Source organism: Arvicanthis niloticus, chromosome 1 (genome assembly GCF_011762505.2).
Source record: "Arvicanthis niloticus isolate mArvNil1 chromosome 1, mArvNil1.pat.X, whole genome shotgun sequence".
Classification (NCBI taxonomy): domain Eukaryota; kingdom Metazoa; phylum Chordata; class Mammalia; order Rodentia; family Muridae; genus Arvicanthis; species Arvicanthis niloticus.
Window position 1 is genome coordinate 106,322,894 of NC_047658.1, and position 18,933 is coordinate 106,341,826.

At 50.1% G+C, this 18,933-nt stretch overlaps 1 protein-coding gene across 7 annotated transcripts in view; it reads right to left on the reverse strand.

Annotated features, from left to right (window-relative positions):
• Nucleotides 1–232: 232 nt before the first annotated feature.
• Nucleotides 233–18,933, reverse strand: part of Cfap46 (cilia and flagella associated protein 46) — an 89,344-nt gene continuing 70,643 nt past the window's right edge. For 2 of the 7 annotated variants that reach the window (XM_076912692.1, XM_076912682.1), the window contains exons 42-59: nt 18,596–18,730; nt 18,336–18,515; nt 17,699–17,869; nt 16,291–16,388; nt 15,696–15,772; nt 15,158–15,252; nt 14,527–14,648; nt 13,659–13,738; nt 11,390–11,542; nt 6,846–6,916; nt 6,683–6,743; nt 6,067–6,102; nt 5,628–5,730; nt 4,865–4,977; nt 3,252–3,333; nt 2,760–2,896; nt 2,571–2,648; nt 233–609 (exon numbers count right to left, since the gene is read on the reverse strand). In XM_076912692.1, the coding sequence (XP_076768807.1) occupies nt 488–609; nt 2,571–2,648; nt 2,760–2,896; nt 3,252–3,333; nt 4,865–4,977; nt 5,628–5,730; nt 6,067–6,102; nt 6,683–6,743; nt 6,846–6,916; nt 11,390–11,542; nt 13,659–13,738; nt 14,527–14,648; nt 15,158–15,252; nt 15,696–15,772; nt 16,291–16,388; nt 17,699–17,869; nt 18,336–18,515; nt 18,596–18,730 (1,914 nt within the window). In that variant the 3' untranslated portion in view covers nt 233–487. Of the gene's footprint in view, nt 610–2,234; nt 2,649–2,759; nt 2,897–3,251; nt 3,334–4,864; nt 4,978–5,627; nt 5,731–6,066; nt 6,103–6,682; nt 6,744–6,845; nt 6,917–11,389; nt 11,543–13,658; nt 13,739–14,526; nt 14,653–15,157; nt 15,253–15,695; nt 15,773–16,290; nt 16,389–17,698; nt 17,870–18,335; nt 18,516–18,595; nt 18,731–18,933 lie in introns of those variants that run through there. The other 5 variants (XM_076912674.1, XM_076912667.1, XM_076912671.1 and 2 more) reach the window with 4 other exon arrangements.

The window sequence follows — 18,933 nt, forward strand, 5'->3', positions numbered from 1 at the left end:
GGATCACATAGAAGATGGGTCTTCCATCCACCCCCCAAGAGTCCTGACACAGCAGCCAGGAGACAGGGGGCAGGAGGATCACATGCATCTCCAGAGTGTGGGGCGAATGTGATGTATCTGGGACCACTCAGGGATAACATGCTTCTGTCAGTTTTGATGGAGCCAGAGTGTGCTGGCGATCCTAGCCAGAGCCCCAGTTCCTGTCCTGAACTTCCAGAAACACACCACACACTTTGTTTTGTTGTTTACTAAAATACTGAAAGGAAAAACATACTTGCAGGCTAACAAGAATTAGCAAGAGCCTAGGTGCTATACCCAGCAAGAGCTGTCTTCTTGGAATTATCTATTGCGGACAGAAGGACAGATATCAGGCTGTATCAAGGCTGGAGGGAGCCCCAGAAAGTAGGGAAAGAGCCCCGAGTGGGGAGGAGTCCTGGAGGGATAGAGCTAGGGATTGTGTCGCTTCACAAAGACTCCAGGGTTTAGCTCACACGATGGCTTGGTGGGGCAGGCCATACAGAACCCAGTTGAGGGCAATGGCGAGTGACTCAAACTGCTGAAGCCGCAACTCAGACAATGGCTCATCCTTGGAGGTCTGGGGGCTCTCATCTGTGGAGCACAGACACAACCTGTGAATCCCAGAACTCTCTGTCGGTAGCCTGGGTCCTGCCAGATGAACAGCTTTACCAAGAGCATGGTGCCAAGGAGAGGGGCACACTGGGGAGCAGGTTGGTGCTTCTGGCTGCAGGGGGCCATGAGTTCTCCCTGCAGCCTGACCACAACAGCCCTGTTGCTTCCTGTTCCTCAGTGTAGACAAGGTGTGGAAACTACGGGGGTCTGGCTATGTGGCTGTCAGTGGGTTGTCAGTGACAGCACCAGGACAGAACCATGCCTGACTACTATCCATCTGTCTACCTTCACCAGACTCCATGAGACATCTGAAGGCTGGAGACTGGCCTCATAACTTCCTCCGTGATGCCCAGAGGCACCCCTGCCCTGGGTGGGACAACCCACAGGGATAAGCATCATTGGGTTCCTTTCTTCCCAAGCACACGCTGATTGCTTCAGCTTGGGCTTCTCTCTGTGCTGACAGGAACTGGAGGACCAACACTGATGGCAGTGGTCATGAGGCCCTTTCTCCATTTATGGCAAAACAACATGCTAGCCCACTCCGTGTTAGCAGGGGGAGCTGGGTGGAGCCATGCCCAGTTCTTTTTCTGGTTTGTTAGGAAGGAGGCAGACATCACCACCTTTGTCTACCTCTCTCGTCCCTCTTCCTTTACTTGGTTGCTCAGTCCCTTGCTCTCACTTACTACCACAAATGTTTCCATTTACTCCACCAACTCACACGTCCATTCATTCATTCACTCCCCACTCACTCACCCACTCACTTGATCACTTACCCACTTAATTCTCCCCTTCACTTACTAGTTTACTCATGAACACCGGACTTCGTCCATTCACTCACCCACGTATTCTCTTCATTCATTCATTCAGCCACACATTCATTCACTCATACTCATTTACATACTCAACTCCCTGCCCCCACCCCTGCAACTACATCCCAGGCACTGGGGAAGCCCGTGATTTTTCAAAAGTTAATCTCATACTGAGTTGTACTGAATGTATTTCAGATTTCTCGATTTTAAATCCCCCCAGGATAAATCTTTCTGAGTTATGGTACAGTTTCACTTTAGCGCATTGCTAAATGCAATTAGCTAGTTTTATCTGATTTTTTTTTTTACCCTAGTATCCACATATGAAATTTATCTGCAAAGTCCTTCACTGCAGCTGGCACATCTTGGCACAAGGTTTGTTTTGAAGGATGAGTAGGTGGAGTTTGTCTCATCTAGAACAGGCACACACACCCTGCAACCCTGCCTGAAGCTTAACCCCTGAAGCTACAAGGCTGTCAGAAATTTCACAGGGACAGGAGATACAAGTTGGAGGGTCTTCTTGGCTCTGGCATCACCCTCAGTCTGGGAGGTTCCTCTTTCTGAAGGTTTTCTTGTCTTGGTTGAGGAAGACCAGGAGGCCCTGTGGGGCTCATGGACTGGGTAGCCTAGGCGGCCAACTCCCCAAAGTCGTCTCTCTGGGAGAGGGGAAGCTCAGGGATCACCCAGATCTCCCCATCTTTTCAAAGACAGTACAGCTGAGCTCTTTGCTTGCTCTCCCTCCCCCTTTCTCTTCCACATTCCCTCCCTCCCTTCCTTCTTTCCTCTCTCCCATCCTTCCTCCCCTTCCCCCTCTGTGTGTTTGTGGTGGGCTAAAGGCTAGGCTCCTCTCTGTTCTTGTTCAACTCCAGCTCACTCAGAGGCTGAGAAGACTACATCATCGACTTCTCCACAAGGACAGTGCTTGCTGGCTCATGCACTCTCCTCCCTCCCTTCCTCCCTCCCTCTCTCCTTTCCTTTCTTCCTTCCTTTCTTCCTTCTTCACCTCCTCCCCCTTTCCTTCACTCTCCCACTCCTTTTCCCTTCTAAAGTGGGGACACCCTATCCCTGAGGGCCATGGAGTACAATGTAACCCCAGGGACAGACAAGCAAATGGGTGGGCAGTCTCTGCCTTACCTTGGCTACCTGTTTCATTTTGTAGCCTATGTATGAGACGAACTGTTTTCCCAAGTGGCTTGCCAATTGCTAACAGGTCTGGAGGTAGATGAGGGAGAGAAAAGTCCCTTCAGATGGGCTACAGACACCCTTGGAAGGCTTCTAGCAAAAGCCCCAAAAGACTTTGGGATAGCCAGGATGCCCACTCACTATCCCACAGGATGGTGGCCCTCAGCGCGTTGTCCTTCAGGTGTGTGGGCCACTGGTTGTTGACAATGCTCTCAACCCCAATCAGACTCAGAAGGATGGCAGTCTCAATGGGATTCTCCAAGGACCGCCATGATGCACTGTAGAGATACATGGACGGGCACCAAGGGGCTGATGGTGCTCCCTCCATCTTTCCCTGCATCAGCTGCTGGACTGCATGTGTGGGCCAGGGCTTTTATAGTTCTGACTCTCACCCACAAAAGTTAAATGTTACTTACAGGAAATAGCATTTTTAAGTATTGTCAAATTAGTCTAGTGGCAGCTCCCAGGCCTAGCATGGAGCCCACAGTAGGAGTTGGTACCATTAGGTAGAAGGTGCTGGCCAGCCCGCCCTGGTAGTCCACCAGTCCTTAGGGTACGCTATATTGGCGTTTGCTCATAACACCTCTTCCCCAGTCCATAGGCTCCTGATAACACAACAAGAACAGTAGGTACCTCTGGCACTCTGAATTTTCTACCTTCCGCTTCCGGCTCTGAGAGGACCTTGTCAAGCTCAGCAGGACCATCATCTGGCATTCTGCAGGACATAACGAGCCTCCTCAGCAGTCACCCACACCATTACCAGATCCCCCTGAGAGCTGCACTTTGACCAATCAATCTGATGCTTGGACTTTCAACAGGTTCTTTCAGGTACCCATTGACCACACGTAGGAAACGGGGAACACGCCTACTTGGGGCCACTTCTAATAGTTCCTAGCATAGAGAGCTCTGCTTCTTCATCACTTATGGAAGCTTCTGACATTCCATACAGGTGCCAAGAGAGAGAAGGAACCTTGGTGTGTACCCGTGGGGGTGGTATGAGAAGCTGGCCCCAAAGACGGGCTGGCCAAAGGAACTATGCACATTAGAGGGACTTGGAAGCTGACCAGGCTCATTACCCCTCAGCTTGCTGCAGATGTAAGATGGTCACAAGTACTTTGGGATGAGTGGGCCACCCTAGACAGGAATGCTCACTGAAACAAGTGGCGGTGTGTGGTCCTGGTATGACTATTTACAGGACCTGCATGGGCACAGAGGTGAGATGAGCTTTGGTGACTGTTCCTGTAGGCCAAATGTCCACCTGTGCTTCTGATGATGGGGTTTTGCTCAATCCACTCGTGTATGACTGGTGTGTGCCCAGGGTTACCAGCTCATGAAATAGACTTGGTCAGCATGGACATAGACTGTGGCCTTGGTGTGGAAAGAGCAACCAAATAGTTTCTATATAACCATGCAAGCGGCCATATGCCTCCTGAGGGAGGAAATGACATCTCTGGGATCTAGAAAAGGCTTATCCATTGACTGCGCATGGTGGCTGGTCCTGAGCAATCCAACAATAGCGTCCTCCTACAGAGGGGTAAAGGACCTTGGGAAACCTTAGAGAAACACAGACACATCAGAAGGCCTATGGCCTGGGGGCTGAGATGACTGTGAACCACAAAGACCAGCACACTGCAACACACTCTGAATGTCTGAACACTGAGCCTCCTGTGTGCTGTGTGTTATGGGTGTTGTGTCAGCATGGCCCTCCTGGCAAAGGTGCCTGTAAACACACTGTACTCAACATGTCACGTGGTATTTCTTTCTCTGAAGTAACTTAGCCTAGGTCACTTCCCACCTGTGGTGCCCTCTGCTTGGCTTCTGAACCCCTCTAGTCCCTGGGATGTCTAGGCACATCACTTCCATGGTAGCCCTGGGCCTGGTGCTAGTAGGCACACAGAACAAGACTCCTGAAAGCCCATGTTCAGACTGGGAAGGTTCTGCATGGTTCTTTTAGCCTAGCCCTTTGAGGTGGCACTTCACATCATTGTGGGAGTCTGGTGATCTGAACAGGGGGTACTCTGCATATAAGGAGGTGTGAGGGCAACCAGGAGGGTTAGTGTCCCTGGAAATGGAGTGCGGGGACAGTTTTCAGATAGAGCAGAGGTTAGGGGAGGGGGCTATGGCTTCCTGGAGCATTGCCTTGGCTCCAGATCAAGTAGCAGTGGCAGCAGTCCTGCTTTCCTCCCTAGGATCCCTTATGTGCCCGCAGGCCCTGGCTGGGGCTGTCGGTGGGGGAGGGGCATCACCTTGCAGATCCATGGCTACCAGTCTTTCTACTTCCAGGTGGGACAGGAAGGTCTCCATCCCGTAGAAGAAAAAGCCTTTGCAGCTGTCCAGTACCTGCTCCCAGTCAGCCTGGCTGCACGGGGTGAAAACAGCAGGTGGGTATGATCACACCACATCTGGCCTAGGGGAATGCACCTGCAACCCCTCCTTCCAGCAGGGAATGTCCCCTGTCACCTGCACTAAACCCTTTATTCTGCTGTGGGGCCCAAATTATTTTTGTTTTCCCAGTGTACAGCTGGCTTCATATGGACCCCCACCCCCAGGGATGAACTGGTCTAGGAAAAACAACATGCATCTCATGCCAGTGGAGCTGGCTCTGGTAAGTACTATAGCACCTCCAATATGGGAGACAGGGACTAGGTATGGTCTTCATCACCAGTTCTGACCTCTGTGCTCTACCCCTAGCCTTGCACAGGCTTACTCCTGTACCTCTATGCCCCTGTACCAACTGGCTTGGCTCCCCTTGCTCCAGGCCAATCCACACTAAGAGACAGGGATGACAGAATGCATGCCCATAGGGATCAGTGTATGACCCTATCATACCTGAGGAGATCTGAGGTTACCTGGGGCAGATCATGTGTGGGTGAGTGAACCTGAGACTTTAACAGTATCTTTTGCCTAGTGCGGTGCCCTGGGCTCTATACGACAGACCTAGCTAGCAGGGAAGGTGTCACACGTGGGTACCAGCCTCTCTAGTCAGCTTTTGAAGAACTAGGATCCAACCTTGGAAAGTGGTTGCTTCCCAGGTACCCTATCCAACGTGCGGCAAACGAGTCTCGGTACTTATCCAAAATTTCCTGGGTCACTGAGACAGGTTTCAGTATGTCTGCAGGAAAAATTGAGAGAGGCTGTGACTTCCACATCAAGGCACGGGGGATGGGCTCCTGTGCCATTGGGCTGGGACATAGTGAGTTTTAAGCACAGGTGGGAATCCTCTCCTCTTCAGTTGGAGGAATTGGTAGAGAAGGGTAAACAGTAGGAAGAGAAGGAAGGAGCAGGGAGGAGAGAGTTAAGGGGAGGAGGAAGCCCCCAGTGAATTAGAGTATTTAGAATGCCAAGGTGCTCTGCTTGTACTCAGACCCAAGGCTCCAAGGCCACTTGAGGTGATTTCCATACGGCCATGAGAAAGGCCTTGGCCTACATGCCTGTGTGATGTTCTTACCTTTGCCCTGGGCCTCATCGTAAGGGTCCACAACAACTGAGTCTGAGTCAAGGACAAACAGGAACCAAAGCAGAATCTAGGGGGCCATAAGCACCCATTATCAAAGGATGTCAGGGGCAGCCCTGCTTATACACTGAAGGCCTAAAATCAGCAATAGGCCTGACATACATGCCTGTTAATACAAAGTCTTGGTCTCTAGGGAAAAACACTAAAACAGATGGCTATAGATATTGTAAATAGGCAGCTTTGGTGGAGATTTATCAGCCGGATAGGAACAAGTAGTCATAGGTCTTGTGGATGGATAGCCTTGGTGGGAAGTACCAGCTTAGATAAGAAACAAGTGAATCATAGAGCCATAGTGTCCTGTTATCTGAACATTCACCCAGCTGATACTGTATTCTGGAAGATATCTGTTCTCCCCCTGAACACCTACGCTCCTGCATCATCCCCTTCCCCACATCCTGCCTTTCTATGTATATAACTCCTGTGTGAAAGAGGAAAAATTACGGTTTGATCAGACAAGCTGTGGTTCTTTGCATTCCCCTGTTCTCCAGTTCTCTCTTCTAGGTCCCCCGGATCCTAGTTCACAGCCCCACAGGTCGGAGCAAAAGGATACACTTGATGTTGTCTGAGTCGATTAGGGTGCACTCCGGTGGGATGATCCGGATCATGGTGCTCTGTGACACAGATGGAGATGTCAACGCCTGGGCTCACCAGCTGGGCCTGGCTGAACCGCAGCTTGAGAGGAGCATGGGGTCCCTGGGCTCCCACCCACCTACCTTCAAGCCCTTCTTTCCTGGAGGTTTCTTCTTTAAGTCCTTGTTCTTGGTCTCTTTCTTCACAGTGCCTTCTGTGGAGGACAGGGACAGGTATGAAACATCAGCAGGTACACGATACTGCAAAGGCACTAGACGCTGCTCAGTTGTTCAGTTTTGAATTTTACGAGTCTGACGTGGTGAAAACAATTGATTTTAAGTTTTGTCATGTCAAAACACAAAGCTTTGTAGGTCCAAGGAAAGCTCCTGAGGAAAGATCAGCCCCCCAAGGCTTATGGGCAACCATTTCTGACCATGTTCTGCACAAAGAACTCACCAGATGTTTACGCCCCTGCTCGTTGCAGGATCTCTGCACAGACTCAGAACCTGTGTCTTTTCTAGGCTGAGCTGTCCCCAGTGGGTAGGTCTTCCTGGCTTCACGTGAATAGCTCCATGCTCCACTGTGGTCATCTTCCTCCTTGGCCACCCCGTGCCTTTCACTCCTGTTACACCTTCCAGGATGGGACTTTCACAGGGAATGGGGGTTGAGGCACAGGCATGGCACACGCTAGGAGGGTGCTTGGTTTGATGGATCTTCTGTCAGAGTCAGAGCTGACCTTTACCCAGGCCCTCAGGTACACCTGAGTCTTGTACTTCTGGAGACCCTTATCCTCACCAAGTAGCTACTGACTTGCTTTCTGACTTGCTTTTAGGTGGAAATCAATTTGTATCTTCTCAGAGTTTTATAAAAATGAAGGCATCTGCAGTGTGCCCTCTTTGGAGTCGTTCCCTGGGCACAGTCTCCTCAGTGCTGCCATGTTCCCATCCATCCAAGTGGGTGTTCAAATGACCATCAAGAGGCTGCTCCATTGTGGGGAGCAGAGGAAGGCCTAATGAATGTGTACCGCTGACATGGGTCAGCGTGACTGTGTGGCCACGTCAAGCACTGAAGCCCCAGACCCATGGGAAAATGACAAAGTCCACCCCACACGCCAAGGCTCAGAGGGAAACATCGATGTTGGTATTGTGTGAAGAAAATGTCCACCATGGCTTTCTCCCTCCCGGTCTTTATAGAAGACTGCTCCCTGACACAGACTACTCCTAGAGATTAGCTAATCTGTTTATCTCTATATAATAATTTTGCCTCTTTGCTTATCTATATGTAATAACCCCACTTCCTTGTCCAGCTTTATGCAATAATCCTGCCTCTTTGTTCAACAGTATGTAATAAGCATGCCGAGCTTCCGGAGTCCTGTGGCTTCTCCATTAGACAGCCTAGTCTACCCAATCCCAGCTTCTCTTTCTCCCTCCTTCCTTCCCTCCCTCCCTTCCTTCCTCCCTCCCCCTCTCCTCCTCCTTCTCTCCATCTCTTTCTCCCTCCCCCCTTCTTTCTCTGTATATATGTGTATGGTCATTTTTTCATTCCCTTACCACCCTCAGTCAGATCAAGTCCCTACAACTGTGTAAAAGCATGGCCCTGAGTATTTCAGTTCAGTGGCTTCCAGGTTTGGGCTGTGGAATGGGGGTGGTACAGATGCCTTCTCATCTGTTATGTAAAGACCTAGGGGAGGGAGCATGGGTCACCTGTAGGCCAGCATGTAGCTTTTATGACCACTCCCCGGCTGTTTCTCCAGTGGTTCTCTTGTGTTCTATTCCTATCAACACCAGCATTCCTAGCTACAGTGGGCAAAGCATGCGCCTCTTCATCTTCTCTATTACTCAGAGTGGTGAGCCTCTTAATTTAATATTTACTTAAAATGTTTGATTTAATCATTCATCTTGTACTTGGATTAGCAAACACAGTTGGTACATGGTCGGCTACTCTGAAGCATGCACACATCATGGACTGGTGGAACCAAGCCCGCCAAATGGTCACGCCACACATTCCCCTCCCAGGTGCTCGGCAAAATTACCTAAACACCAACCGTAGGCACTTTCAGAACACATGGTGTGGCATTGGCCACATCACCATGTCACTTAAACAAGCTCTCAAAACCTTTTCCACCAACTTGAATTTTGTGCCCTTGATCAGCAACTCCCTGCTGCCAGCCCCTGCCTTCCTTTATAAAATTATAAGCAGTTGAACCATATAAAGTTCCCTGTGGGAGTGACATAGTGTATGCTTGCTGTCTGTGCCTGGCACAATGTCCTCCAGGCTCATCCATGCTCTCTTGGAGCAAGACTTCCTTCTGTTCTGTGGCTGAAAGTGCTTTCTTGTGTAGATATGGTCCGTCTTTTTGTAACCAGTTGCCCCAGTGATGGCCACTTAGGCTGCTGTGAATGTGAATGCCACAGACATGGGAGAACAGGTGCTCCTTCAACAGGCTGATTCCGTTTCCTCTGATGGACACCCACTGCATATACCTATCATTCCAAAATGGCTCATCCATTGACCATCCCTGGACATGGAGTCCATTGGTCCTCACCCTTCACACCAACCTGCTTAACTGCAGCTGCTCTAGCAGCTGCAAGAGATGGGTGTGGAATTTCAGTGCATGCCTGCATGCCTCCCACCGTCAGCTTCCTTCCCTCTCTGCTGATCTAGAGTGAACTCTGAGGCTTGGGTTGTTCTTAGTGCTTGCTCCAGGGTTTAGTTTACATTTTGTGGCAGTCTCCCTTTAAGTAATACCATGTTGCAGCACACACAGCATGGGCCTCCTACATAGTCTGCCCCATCCCTCCCACCAGCCCTTGCTCTGGTCTCATCATACATATTGGAAAATCCCACAGCATTGCTATTATTTTCTTTCTCAAGTTTTTCTCAAAATAGATTTTTTTTAAATAAATTTTTTTTAATTATCACCGCCTTGCTTCATGGATGCTTGTTTCTTTCCCTGGCCTTTGGATCGCTCACCTTCCCTCCACCAGGCTCCAGAGGGTCTGCTGGAGGCCCTTTTAATCACATATCACTTCTTGCTATGTTGTTTCTGAACTCAGCTTTCCCTCCAGGCTTCTTCTGTTCCTGCCCATGCTTGAACCACAGAACTCTAAGAAGCACCCTGGGTCAGTGTGGGGCTCACTATGTATCTCCCCTCTCTTGTCAGGGGTGGGGATTGGGGTGGGGTGCCACTGTCCTGGGTTGGCTGATACCTTGTTTCCTCTTTCTGCCTGGTTTTTTGTCATTGTGATCGGAAGGAGGAATGTGGCTTGTACTATTTTATCTGGAGGGGCAGCAGAAGTGCGGGCTCTTTGACTTAACTTGGTATTTACTGAGCACTGAATGCTTTTCCTTTTCTGCAGTCCTGGTTTTAGAACCCAGAGCCTTGTGTGTGCTGGGCAGATGCTCTACTACTGAGCTGTATTTTCAGCTTTAACTCGGTATTTATTGATGTATGGCATGAATTCAGAAGTGTCAGTTGTGGATTTGGTTTATTGTTTATATTATGTTAATTGTCTTCCCAAATTTCATGGGAATTCAAATGTCTGCCTATGAGACGCTGATGGTCCCCTCGCCCCCAAGCTGGTTCTAATTGGTAAATAAAGTTGCCCTTGGGGGCAGGGAGACGGGGGGGGGGGACTTTGAGGTTCCCAGGAATGGACCAACATGGAGGAAGAGGAGAATCACCATTACCAAGAAAGGAGAAGACACTACCAGGCCTTAGGAGGGCTACTTCTATACTACATGACGCTTTCAGGACAGGGATGGATAAAGCCCCAGGGATAAGAAGCTAGAAATCAGAGCTGCAGGCTTAGTTCAAGCCCCATAGGGCACCCAGCTCCTGTCAGCCAGGATCAAATCCCTGCTAGAAACAGGATTGTGCAGGGCAGAGAGACCTAGACACTGACAACATGTAAGAGTCTGGGATCATGGCCCATCAGGGCTACAGGCCTGGGTCCATGGTGACCAAGATAGAATATAGATTTTAATAAGTAATAATTTGGGAATATTGGAGGGGAGAGTGTGTTAGCTGTGGGGAGGTTTGGAAGTGCCCAGCCATTGTGTTGTTTAAAGCATATTAAAATAGAAAGCTGTGTGTGTGTGTGTGTGTGTGTATGTGTCTGTGTGTGTCTGTGTGTGTCTTTCATTTGTGAATTCAAACATTTGGGTGGGTAGTGAGGAGCACGTGTGTATCTGCCAGGGAGTTTAGAGCAGATTATCAATACCACCAATTCATGCCCCAGGAACTCTTTGGAGGACTTTCACAGATTGGACCATCCTGCAGTCTCACAGGTGCCCGACTCAGGGCCCACCTTGTCTCACTGCCCTGCAACATCTAGCCAAATGATTCTGGGCGTCAGTGGGAATCTTCTTTGCTGTGGTGTCAGTACTCATGAAACATGGGCTCAGGCAGGCTTTCTGTTCACAGAACCAAGTGTTTGTCTATTCTGGAAGTGATTTTGAATGGGCAAGGATCAAGGAAGACATGAAAATGCTTGGCAATCATTTTCAATGTTGGCTTTGGAACCCAGGACCTTGGATGTGCTAGTCAAACACTCTGCGCTGGGCTGCACCCCCAGTGCCTCGCTCATTACTTTTTGATGGGAGTTAACAGTGTTTTTATCTGAAATTTAATTTAAAATTTTTCTATTTTAAAATTAAGTACTTCTGTGGCTAAGGCACTTCTTACCTAACTCCTCCTTATGGAGACGGTTCCACAGCATCTGGAGAGAAAAATCTCGTGACAGGGAGGTGACCTCATTGAACACGGAGAGTCCCTCTAGGGGCAGCTCTAGGAGGAGCTTGTCCACGATCAGGATTATGTACTCAGGGTCAGGCTGCCCTGTGAAATGGAAATGACAGCAGCTCAGACACAGGAGAGACAAGCTCTGAGGATGGGACAGAGCTTTGGCTTCATCACCCCAAGTCCTGACTTTGTGGCTAGATGACTGGCATGGTGGCTGCTGTTCTGGGCATGGAGACATGAGGGAAGTCTACATATCCCCAGCCTAGCTTGCAGAGGCATGGCTGCATTAGTGACATGCTAGGATCCCTGAGGCAGCCACTGGTTTTGATAGTAAGATCAAGTTTACAACAATGGACCTGGACAGAGCCCCTGTGTAGTGGTTTAAGACATGGAACTGGACAGAGTCACTAGGTAGTGGCACATAGGATGCCATATCTCAAGACACCTAACTCCTAAGGCAGGCTGTGTAATATCCAGGCTGATGAAAACTCCTCCCAGAGGACTTTTCAAAGGTCAGTCCTTCAGAGAGTCCAGGAAGGAAGGTTCACCCTCATAATCCCAGCTTCTCTGGCAGCTTCTCTGTGACCATGGATGTGGGCCACTGACTGATAGGTACCACCACTCTGCATGCAGTCATGCTGGTATCCAGAGGTGGAGTCACAGGCACTTTAACTGGGTTTGTTCATCCATCCATCCATCCATCCATCCATCCATCCATCCATCCATCTCTCCATCTCTCCATCTCTCTCTCTCTCCTTTCTTTCTTTCTTTCTTTCTTTCTTTCTTTCTTTCTTTTCTTTCTTTTTTCTCAAGACAAGGTTTCTCTGTGTAGCCCTGGCTGTCCTGGAGCCAAGCTCATCTCCAATGCACAGAGATCCACCTGCCTCTGCCTCCCAAGTGTTGGGATTAAACACATGGGCCACCACCATCAGGCTTCAACTGGAGTTTCTTAGTTTTCAAAACGAGAACAGGTTGGCTTGAAACCTAGCACTGACTTTGTCTCTATTTTCAATCCTGGGAGTTCAGTGCAAGGCAGAGACTCAGTTCAAGGGAGAGGCCACAGGGACTGACTAGCCTGCCCACAGAGTATGAAACCTGCACTCAGTTCTCCAGCTGCTGCAGTACCCCTGAGCACCCTCCTCTCACCCTGATTTAGACCTCACATATTGGCAGTCTGCAGTTCTTGGGGTGTTTGCTGCATCTGGCTCATAGCAATTTGGCCAGCTCCACTTGGGAGAAAGCTTGGGGCCTTTTTTTTTTTTTTTTTTTTTTTTTTTTTTTTTTTTTGATCGAAAAGGAGACAAAATTTAACATAGGAAATTGCCTTTTAAAGGCAATTTCTTTAGCAAAATCAGAGTCTTTAGTAAAATCAGAGAAGTAGCCAAGAGACAGGATGGTCTGCACTTGACCTTCCTGCCAGGAGTCACACAGGGAGAGCATCCTCCCAGTCTTTCCAGTCAGAGTAAAAAGAGTGGGGATTGTGCTAAAATCCACAGACAAGACCACCAGCAGAGACCACATATGGGTGCCAGGTGGATGAGACGGAGCCCTTTCTCATGGCTACCTCTGGTGAGTTCTCCAACGCAGGGCAACAATGCCCATCTTTCCTAGAAGCACCAGCAGACAATTGTCTGGCCAGGGCAGTGAGAGCCGGCACAACACACTGTGTATGGGCATTGTGTGCCAGGAACTGATAATTTAATCCAGAAAGGGCAGCATGGATCCACTGTGTGCTAATCCTCAGTGAGCTGTCAGTCTCAATGCCCAGAACCTTCTAGGGCAGTGTTTTTCAACCTGTGAGTCACAACCTCTTTTGCAGGGGTTGAAGAACCGGTTCACAGGGGTCACCTAACCTAAGACCATTGGAAAACACAGACATTTACACTACATGTACTAGCAAATTTACAGTTATAAAGTAGTAATGAGAATAATTTTAGGGTTGGGGAGTCTTCACAACATGAGGTCACAGCATTAGGAAGGTTGAGAGCCACTCTTCTAGGGCCTTCCACCTAGCCTGGGGTGATTGTGTTCTTGGAGACATCAAGGAGAGGAACCTTGGGTCCTGTGTAGCATGCCCAGGTAGGACTTGTTTGAGTGTGGAACCTGTGTCTCCTGACCCACCCAGGCTTTCTGTGATGGGAGGGTGAGTACCACCACAGGCTCCTGAGATACCAGCAGTGGCCTGTGGGTCTGTCTGTCCTTTGCCACTTACCTGAAGGGAGAGATACTTTCCTTTCTTTCTCTTTGCCTTTATTTTTCCCTGCATCCCCCACAGCTGTTGGCATCTGATTTCTGAAATTCAGAGTGACTGCGTTCAGACTTTAAGAAACATAGGGAAACACTCGAAGATGAAGCATCACTCAGCCCAGTCCTCTGCTGGTGATCGCTGCTTCAGTTTTGTTTTTTCCTTTTAAAGACACAGTCTCACCATGTAGCCCTCGCTGTTGCAAAGCTCTCTATGTAAACCAGGCTGGCCACAAACTCAGAGACCTTTCTGCCTTCTAAGTGCTGGGATTAAAGTCATGTGCTACAACACCCAGCTGTCACTGAGGGTCATCTCTGCATCTGACACACAGTGTCAACAGAGGGGGACCTCAAGACGTCTCGTGCTGCTGGAGAAGAATGCCCACCTCTACCATCAGCTGCCTTCTTATCTCCCAAAATGAATGCCAGAGGCTGAGCTCTGAGACTTGCTACTTCTCTCACATCAGACTGCAGTGGAACTCCTGCCTATAAAACACACAGAAGATCTAGGCACTTATGCTTGTCCTTAGTAGGACCCAGAGATAAGTTTCCATATGGAGGGAAATCTCAGAAACCAGCCCTGGATGTCTGCCTGTCACATGGGCACTTTCCTATCTCCAGATGTGAGGTTGGAGCTGGCCTTCAGCTATTCCCAGCTGGCCTGGCCTGTGGGCTCCAGGAAGACTGCTTACTGTGGGACCCATAGCCCTATGTACAACAGCCTCTGGTTCCTTCTATTATCAGCTTCAGCTGGTGACAGCCACCCATCCCCTGGTGTGAGGAAGATGGCTGCCCCTCACCCCCTGGAGCCTTCAGAGGAAATGACACGCTGATACCTGGTATCTGGGAAGGTGAACAGGGAGGTGATGGGCTTCAGATAGTCCTCCGTGCGCTCCAGGATGCTGCTGAGACTGTGAGTGCGCGAGTCTGGCTCCTCAACAGGGAAGATGTTGAATTTCTGTCTTAACCCAAACCACAGCCTGTTGTTCAGCAGTGTCTGGATATGACTTCCACTCAAATGGGAAGCAAATTGGGAAAAGCCCATGGAAATAATTAAGCTCCAGTCCTTCCAGATGGAGGGTTGGCATGCTCTGGTTCTTCCCAGCACAATGCTCCCAGTAGTTTTCCAGAGGCTATCCTGACATCTCATCCCTGGCCCTGTCCTCTGATGACACCATAGAGTGTCCCACTGATAGGGATAGGCCAAGGACAGGTAACTCTATCCTCTGAAGAGAAGAAGTAGCCATACCACTCCTCTGGGGTCACATTCCATTCAAGCACTCAGGAGAGCTCCCCACCTTTCACAGGGCCTCCCCTTCATCCTCTTGAGTTCTAGGCCCAGTACCCTGGCCCAACTCAACCTTGGAGTCTTGGTTTTCCCTGGGATGGGCTTCAGTCTACAATAAATATGGCTTAGAGCCTCAGGCCTCAAGTGCTCGGGTTCAGGGTCACAATTTTCCTGTGTACCTGGACTTGTGTGTACCTCCGGAACCACCGGATATTGGTCAACACGTCAGAGATGGCAGTCGGACTCGTAGCCACCCGAGTTATCTTGCAGTAACCTGTAGAGACATTACCCATGGCTTTTATAGGGCTCAGAGCAGAGCTACGAGAAGTGTGTGAACAGGTGGAGATCCTTGTGAGGGTATTTAACTGTGACATCTCAGAAGTGAGACATGTGATGGGAGGGTCTTCCGGGCATGTGGAGTTCCCCATTCCTCTTTGGGCAACATGAGGGCTGGTACCCCGCAAGTTCAGGCAGAGGCAAACACAGTGGTGATTGACAGAGGGAGTTCTAGGGAGGTATGGGTCTGCCAATCCCTTAGAAGCATGTGGGGCCTCTATTTTCTCTTGTATCCTGGGTTCAGCTTCCCCTTCCCTCCCCTCTGCATCTGGAAGCGAGAGGTCCTGCTCTGTGTGTGTGTGGGGGGGGGCAAGGATTTAGCCCACCCACTGCAACCCATCTGGAGTCAACGGGAGGAGTCCTGCTTACACCCAAGCTTACCACCCACTGTTACTGGTTTCCCCTTGGGTGTAGACATAGTCCGTGGTCTCTCAAAGGCAGCACCATACAGACATGACCTGCAGGCCGAGCAAAGGTCACAAGCTTAGTCCCAGAGGAGGTGACCAGCCAAGCACACAGGTCTCAGGAGCCTAGCAAGCCAGTCTGCAGCTGGCACCCAACCAGGTGCCTTTAAATGTTTATTTTGGCAGACAGGGGCCCAGGAATCAGTCTATATAACCCAAGTAAAAGTGAAATTACCAAAGGTCCAGCCGTGCAGGTCTACCCAGATCTAACAGAGAGATCCTGTGTGGGCACAGATCACATGGTGCCTTCATCCCAATACATTCCCCATTATCATGGAAATTCAACCTGGTCTTTTCCGGGAGGGTCGGAAGAGGGCTTCCTATGTCTTTGGATTGAACAGGTGCCCATGCCTGTCAAGTGGGCTAGCTGAGTCTGCCCAGCATGCTTCCCAGATGGCCTGGTCTGCTTCAGGTTAGGGGCTGAGGTGTGGTAAGCTTGCTATGCCCATGCCTCCTTGCCAAGCTTTCTCAGCAGGGTGGAGATGCACAGTGATAGGAGAGGAAAGCCCCACCTGTCTTGTGAATGCTGCAGAAAGAGGAGCCGGAACATGGGTGCGATCTCATTCAGGATGTTGAAATGCTGATCTGTGACACAGAGACTCTGCCATGCCTGTGTGTGACAGGGGATAGTCATTCAGAACACAGGGCCACTGCTCTCCCCCAGGTGTTTGGGCTGTGGAATGCATCGCTACCACAAGAGGGCAGCAGAGGCATGAGAAGTTCACTGGCTCCTCTAAATTGTCCAGCTCTGCTTACTTGCTGAGGCAGTTCCCAGAAACCCTAAACAGCATCTCTTCAAGGTCCTTACTGTCTCCTGGAGCCTAGCTAAGGGCTTCCACTTAGTTATGGGGCTGCAAGCTGCAGGCTGCAGACCTAGCTTGGGGTCAGTTTACCTGACACACGCCCCCCCCCCCCAAGTTCTGCTTCCTGTGAGCCTTGTACACAGATAATTTGAGTAATCCTAGAGATTGCACACCTCATGGTCCTCACTGCCCATGGCAGGCAGCCAGCATGGGCCCTGGGGGATACCCCGAGATTTCCTGTGTGAGTTGTTTATTGCTCGTGGCTTCAAGATGTAGCTTTGGGTTTGCAAAAAATGAAATGACATCTTAGAAAACGTTTGTCAAATATGAAATAGAGAGCCACATAAACCTTACATGAAGTGCCAAGTGGACTTTACACAGTGGCTGTACCCATATGGCAGGTGAAGAGACAGGCCACATTGTTACCACATAGGGGCTGTGAACAGATTTCTATTGGTGGTGGATTGCTCTTCTCCCTAGCTGCTGGCCTCCTCAGGTATGTGGGTAGCCTCACCGTACAGGTTCACACAGAAGCAAGCTCTCCTGGCTTCAGTGTGTTTTGTTGTGTGAGCATACAGCTGTACTGTCTTCTCTTGCTGATTTAGCTGGTCTGACTTCACAGGTAATCTCTGACCTTGGGGATTTGTGGAAGCTTATGGGAGTTTAAGTGAGGACGGCCCAGTTCATAGGCTCATATATTTGAAAGCTTGATCCCCACATGGAAGGATTAGGAGGTGTGTCCTTGTTGGAGGAGTGTGTCTCAGGGTGGGTGGGATTTGGGGTTTCAGAAGCCTATAGACATTCTCAGCAAGCTCTCAGCTACATCTTCTAGTGTCATGGCTGCCTGCTGCCAAATGCCATTGGCTCTTCACTGGACTTCACCAAGACCTAGGCTCCCTTGAGGCAAGTGATGGAAAGGAACTAAGATTCTTTCAGCCTTCTTATGCCTGTACCCACGGCATATGAGATTCAGAGAGATGGAGAGGTCCTCCGGGACCACAACAGCTAGAGGAGGCAGAGTGTGTATCACTTAGAGGCTGTCCTTTTAGCACTCAGTGAGCGAGCACGGAGGCCTACAGGTCACGGGAGTATGGGTGCAGGCTCCCCTGTCCTTTACCCTGGAAGTGGCGGCCAGCTTCTGCTCTATACTGGCAAACAGGCTGGTGGACATCTTGTCTTGTTGCCTCAGTCGATGGTGGAGCTGCAGCAGGGCCGCCAGCTGTGAGCTGCCGGTGTTGATCGTGGCTGTGAGCAAAACTTTCCGCATCATCTCTGAGGCTGAGCAGCTCTGAAACAGAGCAGAGAAGAGTGGTGTGTGCTGTGTGGGAGGGCGGCGGAGAGAAACTGAGCCATGAGTGGGCATCTAGGAGTCTGTGAGAGTCATTCTCTACTGGACCTCTGTCGAACCAGGTATCAGTACTATGCCAGCCTTTGTTTGGAATCTCAGTATGTCCCATGGAGACTCGGTATGTGTGTGTGTGTGTGTGTGTGTGTGTGTGTGTGTGTGTGTGTGTGGTGGGGGGAGAGGCAGTGGTGAGCACAGCATGTGTTCAAAGAACAGACATGGCTGGCTTCATTACTTGAGGACTAGCTTGGCCTGAGGCTCAGAGAACAGGGACGATCTCTTCTTTCAACCACAGGGCCGCCCCTGTCTTGTCTAATGGAGAACAACATGGCTGGCTGGTACTAAGGCACTTCTATTCCTGGAGTGACAGTCAAGGGCCCTTTTGGAGATGGGTGGAGGAGGTCTATACCTGTGACAGTGACAGGAACTGGCAGGTGGTTACAGGGTCCAGGTTGCCAATGCATTCCACCATCTCTAAGCTGGCAGTGGCCGCGATATCCAGAAGATTGTTGCTCAGGGAAGTCTGTATACACTGCAGCAACACCTCTGATGCCTGAGCCAGGAACCTCTGGGCCAGCATCACCTTCTTCTGTGGGCAGTGCAAAGCTCAAGCTAAGGTGGGTTCTTTAGGCAGAGTCCACCAGGGGACAGGTAGGGAATGTTTCATACCTTCAGACCCTCAGCCTTCCGGTTTTGTTCCTTGGGGGCTTCCTTAAAGACTGCTGAGTTCCTGGAGGAGGACTCTACACTCCTGTCCTCTGTGTCTGTCTCCAGTGATTTCAGGCTGTTCTGCTTAGTACCTCCCTACAGGGCACACCACAGGATAGAAGGCATTTGTGGATTCCTGCTTGGTTGGCAGGGAAACCACAGATGCCAGGGAAGGGAAGATGGCAGGGATCAGTGGGCCTTTCAAGTTGTAAGTAATCATGTAATACTGAGCATGAGCCGTGTGTTTGTGGGGTCAGAGGTGTTACCAACGTGGTGGGAAGAGGGAAACAGTCTCTCAA